Raw genomic sequence first — 12,374 nt, 5'->3', positions numbered from 1 at the left:
TCGGTGAAAAAATAAGAGAAATAATAAATAAAAAATACAGTTATGTTTGATGCATGATTTTTTTTTTTTTTTGTAGCTATTAAAGTGCTACGAGGTATATGGCAATATTTCCCTTAAAGCAATAACAAAAAAATCCCAGTATTATGACATACACATACATGTTTTACTTTTTCCCACTAGAATTGTTAGATGGAAAAACTTTAATGGAAACTTCCAAACCAAGGACTTTATGCCTCTGTGATCCCTCATTCTTTCATTATTTCTGGAGTTATTATGATGTAGACAGAAGTTTTCAAAGAATCGTAAATTAAATCCTTTATGTGCAAATATGTGATGTATCAGAGTATCTCCTAAGTATTTTTGTCTTTACAAAACAATTGTCTAATCTCATCATAACACAGGCCCAAATATTTTTTTTTCATCTAGCAGGGTAACCAATGATCTACTGTAGTTGAAAAGAAAGAGCAAACTATATTTAAGTTAGTGCCATGAATTTGATTTGAGGCTAAATCATGTAATGCTTTATATTCAACAGTGCAAAATCTGAGAGATGCTCTCACATAATTTCTGCCAAAAAGTGGCAGTAAAGTCTTGATCTTGATAGAAGCCAGATTCTGATTTGAAGAGGAACTGTGTGTGTGTTTTTGAAGTGAGTTAATAAAACTACATTTCACTATTAGCCTAGTGCTTCCATTTGGGGAATAAAAACACTTGTATCAAATTAAAGTTGCATATCCTTTATCACATGTACCCAGGTTACATTCATAAAACATCCATTTTTACTTACATATCCTAAATGAATCTGTGACAATCCCCTACAGATGATGACAAAATGTATATTTAGATTTGAAGATGTACTTCTGAGCCACCTTGACTAATTATAGATGACAACCCATGGCTTACTCCTTTGTTTCTGAAACATCAAGAATGTGTCAAAAAGCTTTCTGAACTCTCTGGGGTCCCAGATGTTGTTATTGCAATAGGTGACTGGAATTAACAAAATGGGAAACGTCATTTGCTAAGAGCCTCTTGTGACTTAGGTAGGAAGGCAGCTGTACTGCAAATATGCATATGAGTTATCTGCTGGAGTGGATGGAGTTAAATCAAAGGAGTTAAACAGCTAAGCAGGAAGAGAAAGCAGTGCTGGAGAGAAGTCATTCTCTCATAAACATTAGGGGTATTAATAAAATGGCTGAGCCCATGCAGGCTAGAAAAAGGGATTCTTCTCAAGGACAGGCTTGGGGTTGGAAGTGACCTAAAATGTCAAAAATGTTACAAACAGACAGGATTATGTGAACACAGAAAAGCTGAGAGAAGGAATAAACAATTCAAGATGCTCCTTCCACCAAAGAGACAGCAAAGACAGCAGATGCAAACTTAAGCTTAGGTAAGCTTTGTAGGAGCTGCATAAATATGCAGCCAATTTCCTTCTATCTGCCTCTTTAATGTCACAGTACTGAAGATAACTCATTTTTAAGCTGAGTCAGACCTGCCTAAGTTTGATCACAGCCTGCACAGCCTGGACCATTCTGGTACCATCTGACATAATCACTGCTGTTTCCTGAATGTAACCTTCATTCTGGTCACAGAGTCTGAAAATTGTTGAATTCCTCAGCGTAGCTCAAGGACAGACACCAATCACTAGGTGTGAGCATGGCACTGCCATGAAAAGGGACAGTGTGGCAACTATATAAGTTTATGATACATATTCATGTAAAACCCTAATTAGGTTTATCTCTTTTCCAGGTTTTGAAATACTCACATAGTACATCTTCTGGTTTGTAGAGAGAGGATTCCAGACCTCCATTTCTCATTTAAGGAGAAGCACTTTCTCATTTAAAATTAAACTGAGTTACACCATTAGGACTTTGTAAAAAAATTTTAAAAATTAAAAAAAAAAAATCCAAATCTGAATTTGGAATATATTGTGTTTGCCCACAAGTAAAGCTGCTTGCAGAGTTTGTTGTTTGCATATTGGCCATAAGGCTTGCTTTGCCCTTGAGGAGGTCTTTCAGCATATATTTAAAGGACACATAAGCATCCTGTAGTACCAAGAACATTTACTGAACACTCTAAATGTATTTACTGGATATTTTCCTACAAAGGAGAGCTTAATTGGTGTTTATTAATAAAGAAGCATTTTGATAATATCTCATCTGTAAACAACTGAAATTATATTGCTCCAACTGAAAGGCTTTGATCATTAATTTTCTGAAATCAATAGAACAAGAGAAAAACCCTTTCTTCTCTGTAAATAGAACATCTCTGATTTCTCTGAGACAACACTGACTTTTTAGTTTCACATTGCAAGAAGCAATGTTAATTGAGCACTGCTTGCTAGAGTGAAATTATAGTAAAAATCTGTTTAATTCCCACATCCTATTCTATAGTAGATGAGAATTCTGAATATGAAATGTATAAAATGTATAAGTTGAAGATGTCCATATACATCATGTGTAAATACATTTATGTAGTCCTTCCTACTGGCAACATTTCTAACAAAACTCCATGAACATGTTAACAATGGAAATAAAGCACTTGTAGATTCTAGGTATACTTCTTACGGTTCAGAGGTCAAAAGCAGTGATCATCAACTGGAAATGATTCTCAGCCTCTGTTAGTCAGATCCTACTTGGTTTTCATGAAAAATGAAATGGACATCTAGACATTAATACTTAAGTAGTAATATTGTTGGGCTGTGATACAAATTCTGTTCAAATTAATAATAGATTTTCCTTTAAACTCAGTAGTCTAATGATCAATCCCTTAGAGTACTGCCTTGTTAAAACATGTCCTTGCTTTACTTTCAACCATATGGATGTTTATGTTCCAACAGAAATGGGATTAGAATCTCCAACAGTAGCCAGAAGGCAGACACAATTTAGAAAGAGAATCAATACCCATGTGTAGGTTTCAAGAGCTGTTTGGTTACACAGATACATAGGTGAGAGTTTAAAGTGGGAGTTTTCAAAGTGATTCAAAGATTTCAAATTATATCCCAAAGGGAGCTGTGGAGATGCTAAAATGGCATCATCTAGGCTGTTTTGTTGGTTTTTTTCTATAACATAGCTAAATTGAACAGGAGTTTTCTATAACACAGCTAAATTGAGCATTATTTAACAAAAATAATTTCTCAGCCACAGGAGTGAGTCAGATGAGATGAAGAAAATGCCGGTGTTACTTTCCTCTAAGGAACAGACACACCCTCTGTACCTGAATGCAGTATGATAAGAATGACCACTAGTCCCAGGGCAGTTCCCATCAGAAAAGAATAGTAAGCAGTGCTTAACCCCTTATTCCTAATTTAATTATTTATTTTGGCAGTAAAGCATAAGGAGTTTTGGCACACAGTAGGGTAATAGTGGTGCATGGGAAAGCTCTCTTTGCACTAAAATTGGAAGGAAAGTAATGAGTTTGGTGAAAATCGTGGGGAAGAACTTGATCCAGCACTTTCCAAACTTTGTACAAAATTATCAACCCTGAATGCTTTCTCATAAGAACAGTGCTCATCTGTATCTTCACAAACTTCCTTAAAATATTATACAAACACAATAATTTTGTGGACAGAGGATTATGCACCACCAGTAATTTTAGTTAATATAATTATACTCATTATCATCAGAATTACAGTAGTATTTATTTTGTTCCTTCCCTTTACCCATTTGTCTTATACTTTCCTTATCTTTCTGTAGGGATTTCAAAATGTTCTTCCATTTTTTCTTTGTGTTTCAGTAAAACAACAGATTCTTCGGGAGGAGGGGGTGGGAAGTGGATTTGTGTTGTGCCTAAAGGGCAGTCATACTTTCTCTGTACCATTCCATTTCCTTGGCCTGCCTACCTACCTACCTACCTACCTTGTCTTCACCTGCTGATTTTTTTAAAAATTTAATTTAGACAAGAGTATTAGGTGATGATGTTAGAAGGAGAGACAGGTCCATAGGAAATCCTTCTCCTAGATTATGAAAAATGTGAAGATTTACAGTAAGACCTCAACTTGTTCTCCAGAACAACATAAGCCGCTCAAAGAGCATAAAGGACTGTTATAAAAAGCTAATTTGTCACTCTAGTGTATGTTCATTAATGTATGTGTAAAAATACCACCTTCCAATAACTAAATGTAATATTCTGTCACCCTCTAGTGGTGGGTCTACACCCCATTCTTCACCTAGTAGTGGTGGAAGGTGCTCTCACTACATGTCTAGTAGAAGACTTTATCACATTTGGGAGTTACTAAGACCCAGTGTTTGGTGGCTCTGTGTATGGATTTGTAATTTTGGTCTCCACTGTACATATCTGAATTTTATCCTAGAACTTCGTCCTATAAATTAATGATGTAAATTGTCTGTGTTGGTTTGGGGCAGATTAATTAGAGGTTTGGGAGAGCTTTTTAAATTATTGTGTGCTCTTCTCCTTGGATAGGTCAAGAGAAAATTGGCTGTAATCCAACCTGCAATGCTGTGCACTTGAAGCCCATGTTGGACAGTCAAATCCATTCTTTCTTAATCTCAATTTTTACCCATAATAAAACTCCTTGTCTCAAACTGTCTGGTGCTGCACTGGACCAGTGCAATGCCCACTCTAGTCTGTGAATGCAGCAATTGGTCCCAAAATCTTAGTGTTTCATACACACTTCTTTGTTTATTTTACTGCAAAGTGATGTCACAAAGCCAAAATACTTGACATTACCTATTTTATTAGATGCAGCAATACTTACAAAATCTGTGTTTCTGACTCAGCTGCAGAAGACAGCTGAAAGTACAGAATGCTGGAGAATGGCATTTAATGGGTTCATTTATCAAGATTCCAGTAGCTGCTAATATTGAGGTGTTTTACACTGATATTGGGCAATTTGGTTTCAGATCACATATCACTTAAAGCATCCTGAGTTACAGCAAAATACTTGGTCTTAAACTGAAGTGTTGTGCTTTTTGCTGGATCAAGAGGTGGTGAAACATAGAAAGCTGATTCATGGCTTGAGACAACTGAAAACTGTTCCTTTTGATCACTCTGCAGACCTCTTCTCAGAGGTTTAGCAAGTGTTATTCATCTCTGACCAGAGACTGTGCAATTCCTCTTAACATAATTCAGCATTTAAAGTATCAAATTATGCTGTCTGTATGTCTGTAATTTTATCAGTTTGGGCCATGCATCCATCACTTATGTGTGAACTCCCAATTGTCCAGTAATTAGATTGGTTTCCTATATCTTTGTTAAAGGGGTGTATGGCAGCAGCTTTGTAGTTACAAATGAAATAGAAGTGTGTATCAGTATGTCAAAGGCTTTTTGCAGCACTCACCTCACCAGGAGGATTAGTTTAGCCAATCTGCCCTTAGACACTTCAGGAGCAATTATCCCTGCTTAGACCACACAGAGCCTGCCAGCTACATCATGGAAAGACAAGCTGTTTCCATGAAGGGACTATGCTCCCAGTAAAACTTCCAAGTCTCTCAAGAAAAAAACACAGCCTGCACCTCCTGTAATGTGTAATAAGCATGGGACACCCAAGAGGAGTCTCCTGATCACACTGCTAATTAGCAAACCTTCTGAATTGCTGAAATTTCAGCAAACCTGCCAGTCGTTGCTTCTACACTCACAAGAGTGTTTTAAAAATACGACTGGGAAGAGAGGGAAAAAAATCTTCTCATGTTTTCATGAACATTTATTCAGTGTTTAAAAAATAATGATCAAACAATGGCAGATTTTTCAGCAACTTTCAGGCTTTTATGTCTGGATCTGAATCCTGCAAACATGCTCATAATACACATTACACACGTGTACACCCACATGCGAGCAGAGCTAGGCAGATCCACAGAGACAGAGATTTGCATTAATGTTTTCATATTCATTTAATTTTCCTTCATTTACTGGAGAAAACAAGGGAGTTTTTGCTAATGGAACTGCAGTTGCACATAGGGAAAAAGAAGTTATAATTCTCATTGTTATTGCATATAATGAAGCAATTTCACACTCATGTCAATGGTTTGTTGGTGATGGTGCATCCTTCAGGAAGAACACAAATAGACTTCACTGACCCTGGAGTGCTGAGAGTAACATGAAACTTGCTCTGACTTGTAAACTGAGCAAACATGACAAGGAGATCACAGAATAAGGGAGTGTATGCATCTCTCAGCCTTGTTTTGACAAGTGACTTTCTCCAGAGGGACATTTCTGCCATTTTTTTCCAGCATGTTTCACCTTTCACTGACTATTAATCCCAGTATTACTTAACTTCAAATTATGTTTCCCACCTATATGTGAATTATTTCTTTTTTTCTTCATCATTCACTTGAGCACACAGTTAGCACTCTGTATATCTAAGAAAATAAATGTATGAAAAACAATTCAGCAAACTGAGTTTAATCAAATTTAGCAAATTATAAATATTAGAACAAAAAGTATTATTAAAATTCTTATCATTAATAGAAAGCTTTTATTAGTAGTAACTTTAAGAAATCAGGCCAGACCATAATGTTTCTGAAAACTGCAGTTTCTAATATTCTATTCATTATTCTTCTAGCTTTAGACTTAAGACAACTTCCCTGTACCTGGTGCAGGCTAACATTTATAGAGCCATAAGTTTTAAACAGAATTTTCAGAGCCTTATGAGTTGGATTAATAAAGCATGTTTTGCTAAATAAGAAATTATTCAGAGTATTCCTATTTCTCTTAATCTGTGGCCTATGTAATGTGCTTGATGGCATGGATAACATTCCAACACAAAATATTTCAAAATAAAGGCATTGGCACAGCAATTAGTTTATTTGTTCCATGCAGCAGAACAGCTGAGGATGGGGTTTAGCCTCTTCATCATGTTAACTAACTGATAAATAACTGTTAGCAACATCAATATATATGGTAAAAGACCTTGAAAATCTTATCCATGGTTTGCAGATGGGAAAACATGATATGTCAAAAATCACTACAGAGTTTTGTTGTAACCCACCCTCCTAATTCTCCTTTCAACTAGGCCATGAAATCTGAGGACAATAATGGTGGCTGCTTATGTGAAAAAATGTGTCAGGCTTGGTTGTCTTGGTTGTGTAAGATACTAGATCAGTGATGGCAGTTCCAAGTTTGGAAAAAGAAAATGCCAGGCTAGAAAACGAAAAAAAAGGACCTAAACTACTTTTTTTTTTTTTTTTTTTTTTTTTTTTTTTTACAATGTTTAAGGCAAAAGTGTAAGGTGAAAGGGATTAATTATTTTTTCTAGAGTAATAACCAAACTGAATTTCAAGCAAAATTTGATGGTCCAGATAAATATTTACCTATGGTGTGGCTCTTAAACAGGGACTTCAGGGAGTGGAACAACCATATTTGGTAGCTTCTAAGTATTTTCTGATTTTTGTTTTCCCCAACAGAGCTACAGCGAACCTGTTGATGTCAAAGCCTCTCCACAACCTCAGATGATGAATTCAAAGCAGTCAGTGTTTCATGGGCCTGCCCAGGCTCACTCTGCACTGTACCTCAGCTCCCACTACCACCAACAGCCAGGAATGAGCCCCCACATCACTGCCATGCATGCCAATATCCCCAGGAACATAGCGCCCAAGCCCAACAACCAGATGCCAGTGACTGTCTCCATAGCAAACATGGCTGTGTCCCCACCACCCCCTCTTCAGATTAGCCCCCCCCTGCACCAGCATCTCAACATCCAGCAGCACCAGCCCATCCCAATGCAGCAGCCCATTGGAAACCAGCTACCAATGCAGGTCCAGCCTGCTCTACACTCACCTACAATGCAGCAAGTAAGTTGGAGCTTTTCAGTTCTCTGGGGAATGACTTTATTTTGGGGGAGGGCACAGGGAGGGTGTCATCCAGAAGTTGGCATAGAGAGAAAGATCTATATTGGCTTTAATTTTGCAGGTTCCAAGATCATGGTAGTATAGGATTAGTATTTCAAGGGCAAGAGCAATTAATGAGTTTAACCAGATGATGGAAAACTGCAACAGAAGTGATTGTGGTAGTGACAGTGTCATCATAGTGTCCATAGATACACCTGCAAATCTGTGACTACCCTGAAACAGTGAAATACAAAGCTTTCAGGAGTCACACTTCACATACAAAAGGCAGGCTGGAGAAACTTTTTTATCTAGAAAAAGATATGATTGTAGTTTATGCTGTTATCCTTGTGCTGACTGTGATGTGGAAGGGCCAGAGGAAACAAAGCAGCCCAGGCTGTGTTGAACATGCTAGATTAAGAGAACACGAGTGCGTTACATTATGCCACATTCATAACTTCATTTTGCTAAATAGATGTACCTTCTTTTTCCTGGAAATGAATGGGCGGTGTACACCATCCCAATATGAGGCTTTTTTGTTTGCTTGGTTTTTTTCCCTACCCTGAATGTTTTAGATAGCTGATTCTGAACACACTTCCAATGAGTTCTGAGTTAATGCTAACCATCCATGGTATTGTGCCTTCCAGGCTTACAGAGGAGTATAAAGAGAGCAGATAAACTGTTGATTTCATTAGAGAAAATATCCTTTGGTATTGTATGGGATCCCACCATCAATGATAATATCTTGCTTTGCAAAGTGGCATTAAAATGAAAAATTTTTGGATGGAATTGCAAGAATCTACAAAATTTGTCTACACAAAACTTGTCAGTACTGGCTAATAATACATAGTCATGAATTTGCTCTATGTTTTAAATATCTCTAAAAATTCATCTTTGTTAACAAGGCATTTGCATCTACTTTCCAAGCTAGAAACATTTCATCTCAAGATTGGTCTTCAGAGTTGGGAATACTTGAACACAAACCATAGCTTCTTGGTGGGAGAACAATTTGACAGGGCAAGAAATTTTCCAAAGCAGAAAAAGCCCCTTGAAAGTAAACTGTACTGATAAACTTATTTTTTCAGAAGATAAACCAAGGTATGCTCAGGATGATTTGGATTTATTCAGACACTTTGATCTTAGGAGTGATTTGGAGTAATCAAAATGGAAAACTTATAAAGTGTTCACATCTTTTTCCTAGTCCAGTTAATTTTTCACTGTCAGAGAAAAGAGACTCAACAGACTTATGACCACACATATGTGGAGTCATGTATTCATGGAGGTTTTCCTACAGTTAGTGTGAGTGTTCCAGGAGAGCCATGCCCAAATCTCAGAGAAACTCAGGAGCTGACCCCAAGCCTGGGCAGCTGGAATTAACTAGAGGAAGTCCTAGGCAGGTGAGCCAGGAGAATCTGTCTGGAGATCCTGAGCCTGGAGGAATCCTGGTTGAACCTGAAGGCTCAGAGAAGTGAGAGACAAAGCAATACTCTGAGTTATTTACCAAACATGAAAAATTACATCTGTGGCAGCAACCTGTTGAGATCCTAGAGTTATATTTCAACAAGTTTTTATTGCACAGTGATTCAGTCTTCCAAGTTAAGATTGTTTGCCAACTTCGGTATCACTTGTATATTACTCGTCCAATTCAGAACTCCTTATGGCTTTTCCAGAACTGTTGGGCATAATTTACTGAATAGATTTGAAAATCTGTCTCTATTTAGTGAATAAATAGTACAATTGGGGCTAGCAAAAGATATAATGCAGATGTTAGATACTTTAATTTTTTATACATAAAACACAATTTTTTGTATGAATAAACACTTAGGCATTACTCTAAGATCTCTACCAAAGAGAAAGTAATGTGATATGAATCTGGTAATGTTTAATTTTGCCAAGGTGCAAGCTTGTAGCATAAGGTGTGTGCATCCACAGTTTGAATCAGTCATCTGTGAGATATGTGGCACACAGTTGACTTGTTTCTAGCTTAAGAAAAAATACGGGACACTTGGTTATAGAAAACAGGTCTCTGGAATTCAGAAAGTAGACCTTTATCATGATGAGTCTTTTTTTTTTTTTTAACTAAAGACAATTACAGTTAAGTAAAAATGCTGTACCTTTGTGTTCCTGTTAAACTCACAAAATTTTAGGTCGAATGCTTTTTCAAACTCATATTCCTTAGTCAGAAAGGCTGATACTTTTAATGAACATATCATTGTGAGGTATTTCTGTTTCACTCAAGGTGCTTGTTACTTGCTGCACTGCCAATCTACATGTCTCTTTAGGCACTGTGTAATATCTACAAGCCCATTTATATTTCTTACACCCTACTTTTGCTCTACAGTAATGCAGCTTTTGAGAGTAATGCAGCTGGAAAAGCTATGTCATTTCACTTTGGAATATTTGTCGAGTTTTTTTAGCATGCAACAGCTTATGAAGTTTGTGAATTGAATTTAAATATAGCAAAATATATATTACATTATAGGGCTAGAGGTGTACTAACAGCACCATGATTTTCCATGACAGAACATAACAGTGGTATCCTGTTCAGTTTCTTTTAGTCAAGAAATGATAGAAAACACAGCACCAGGATTTCACACTGTGCTAGAATTTAGAAGACAGGTTGGCCATCAGGAGGCAAATAGCAAAAAGTCAAGAGAGACTACAGCCTGAAAGTAAAGACCTCTTTCTGACTCAATTGTCAAAGGACTTTGCTCTCCCTTCTGGTCAAAACAGAGCAAACACACTGCTGATCACAGAGCTTGTCAAAGAGGAAAAGATGTAGTGGGAGAAAAATGGAGCTCTCCCAGCAGCTCAGAGTCAACAGCAGAAAGGAGAAAGAGGAGGCACCACACTCTGTCTGGCCTATGGTGAGGAGGGAAGAGGAGGTCTGGATGTGATGTTCAGTCCCAAACAACAATGTGTAGAGCACTCTCCTGCATAAAAAGACAGCCAAGAAAAATGGGAAATATAAATTCTGATAAAGCAGCGCAATAGTTGCCTTTAAGCCAACTTTTTTTTCACTTCTTCTTCCCTCAAGTTGTTTTATTTCCTCTGTGCTTAGGTATGGGCCCTCATAAGCCTTTCCAAAGACTCATGAAAGCACAGAAACTAGTTAACATACCACCCCTTGCAACAGGAGTAATTTTCCTCTTTGGAAGCCCCAGCAATACTCATACTAAATAGACTAATGCACTATAAGAAAAAAGAGGCAAATTTTGTCATGTCACACTGCAACATGGAGCTTAATAGGCAAGAGAAGAGTAAGTCTGCCAACAGCTTCCTAGCAGTCTTTTCCTCACATGGCTGGGCACCTTCATTGCAGACTGTGCTGGAGGCATGTTAGAAGTAGAAATCATCAATTGTGGGTTCTCTTTCATTTTTTTTCCCCCTTTTTTCCAGACATCCCTCTTTGAAATAGTACATGGCTCACTAGAGTGACACTCAACAGTAGCATGTTCTGCAAATCCCTGCTCTCAACAGATCCTCTGCTTGAACTCTGGCTCTGTGACATTTGGTCAATCATTTTCTCCAAGAAAAGGAGAAGAGTTTAATATCAAAGACCATCTTGTAGTATGTCTGAAGGACTGCCAACTCCAAGAAAAAAACACATAGAGATTCAGATTTATGTCCTTGCAGACAGGAACACAATTCTCCAAAAACCATTGTGTGTGAAATTCACAAACTCTTCTATGCAAACTTTGAGGAGGGACTGATAAGAAGTTCTGGGGAGAAAGTTCTGTTCCTACTGCTTCCAGGACAATGAGTTGATCTCCATCAGCTCTACAAGGAACAGCATGTCCTTCTCCATATCCAGCACTCCCTTGTCTGCACGTGTGCAGCTGCCAAATCAAGAGTGACTGCCAGCTGGAGAAGGGCAGGTTCCTGTGAGGATACACAGAAACTACAGAACATCAAGAAAATCAGAAGTGTTGGTAGCCAAAAATCCCCAGTGACTGCACAGTTTATGATATTTTTAAAATAAATTAACTTTGCGGAGTATGCAGCTGATGCAATGCATCCAAATTGTTCTGAAATGCAATGTAAAATTTTGACATTAGCATTTTGGTCATAAGCCTAGCATTAGTAATTATTTTTTAAATTTATTTTAAACAATCTATTTTGAGTTATCTAAATGGTAACTTCTTGGAAGTAGATTATTTTGTCTTTTTTCTTTTCTGCTCCAAATTTTAAAAAGGGTCACTACTTTGGGGTGCTTGTTTACAGTTATAGTCCTCTAACCTACTAAAAAATGACTATTAATTCTATTGCCATACTTAGATTTTAATTGGATCCTGATTTTTATTTTCTTTATCTTCTAATTCTGAAATTCATTATATTTTTCCTAAATATTATTAAAAGGAGCCATGTTAAAGTTTTATTTTTCAAACTCAAAATCCACTCTGCCATGGTTTTTCTTTCATTCACTCTTGATGCATAGGTAGACTCACAGTACACTTGAAGAAATGTTGATATTAGCATCTTGTCACTGTATGATTTTTAACTGATACAGAGTTGTTTCTCTCCAGTCTGTTTCTTAGGTTTGACATGATGTTTAATTTTTACTTGGTTGTCCTTAGATGACCTGTTTATTAACCC

At 37.1% G+C, this 12,374-nt stretch overlaps 1 protein-coding gene across 5 annotated transcripts in view; it reads left to right on the top strand.

The window, feature by feature from the left end:
- TOX (thymocyte selection associated high mobility group box) overlaps nt 1–12,374 on the top strand; it is a 213,047-nt gene that overhangs the window by 193,688 nt on the left and 6,985 nt on the right. For all 5 annotated transcript variants that reach the window (XM_079302704.1, XM_079302707.1, XM_079302703.1 and 2 more), the window contains one exon: nt 7,359–7,745. In XM_079302704.1, the coding sequence (XP_079158830.1) occupies nt 7,359–7,745 (387 nt within the window). The remainder of the gene's footprint in view (nt 1–7,358; nt 7,746–12,374) is intronic.

This window comes from Erithacus rubecula, assembly GCF_903797595.1.
Source record: "Erithacus rubecula genome assembly, chromosome: 3".
Classification (NCBI taxonomy): domain Eukaryota; kingdom Metazoa; phylum Chordata; class Aves; order Passeriformes; family Muscicapidae; genus Erithacus; species Erithacus rubecula.
The sequence above is the reverse complement of the archived record's forward strand: the minus strand, read 5'-3'. Positions and strand labels throughout refer to the sequence as shown.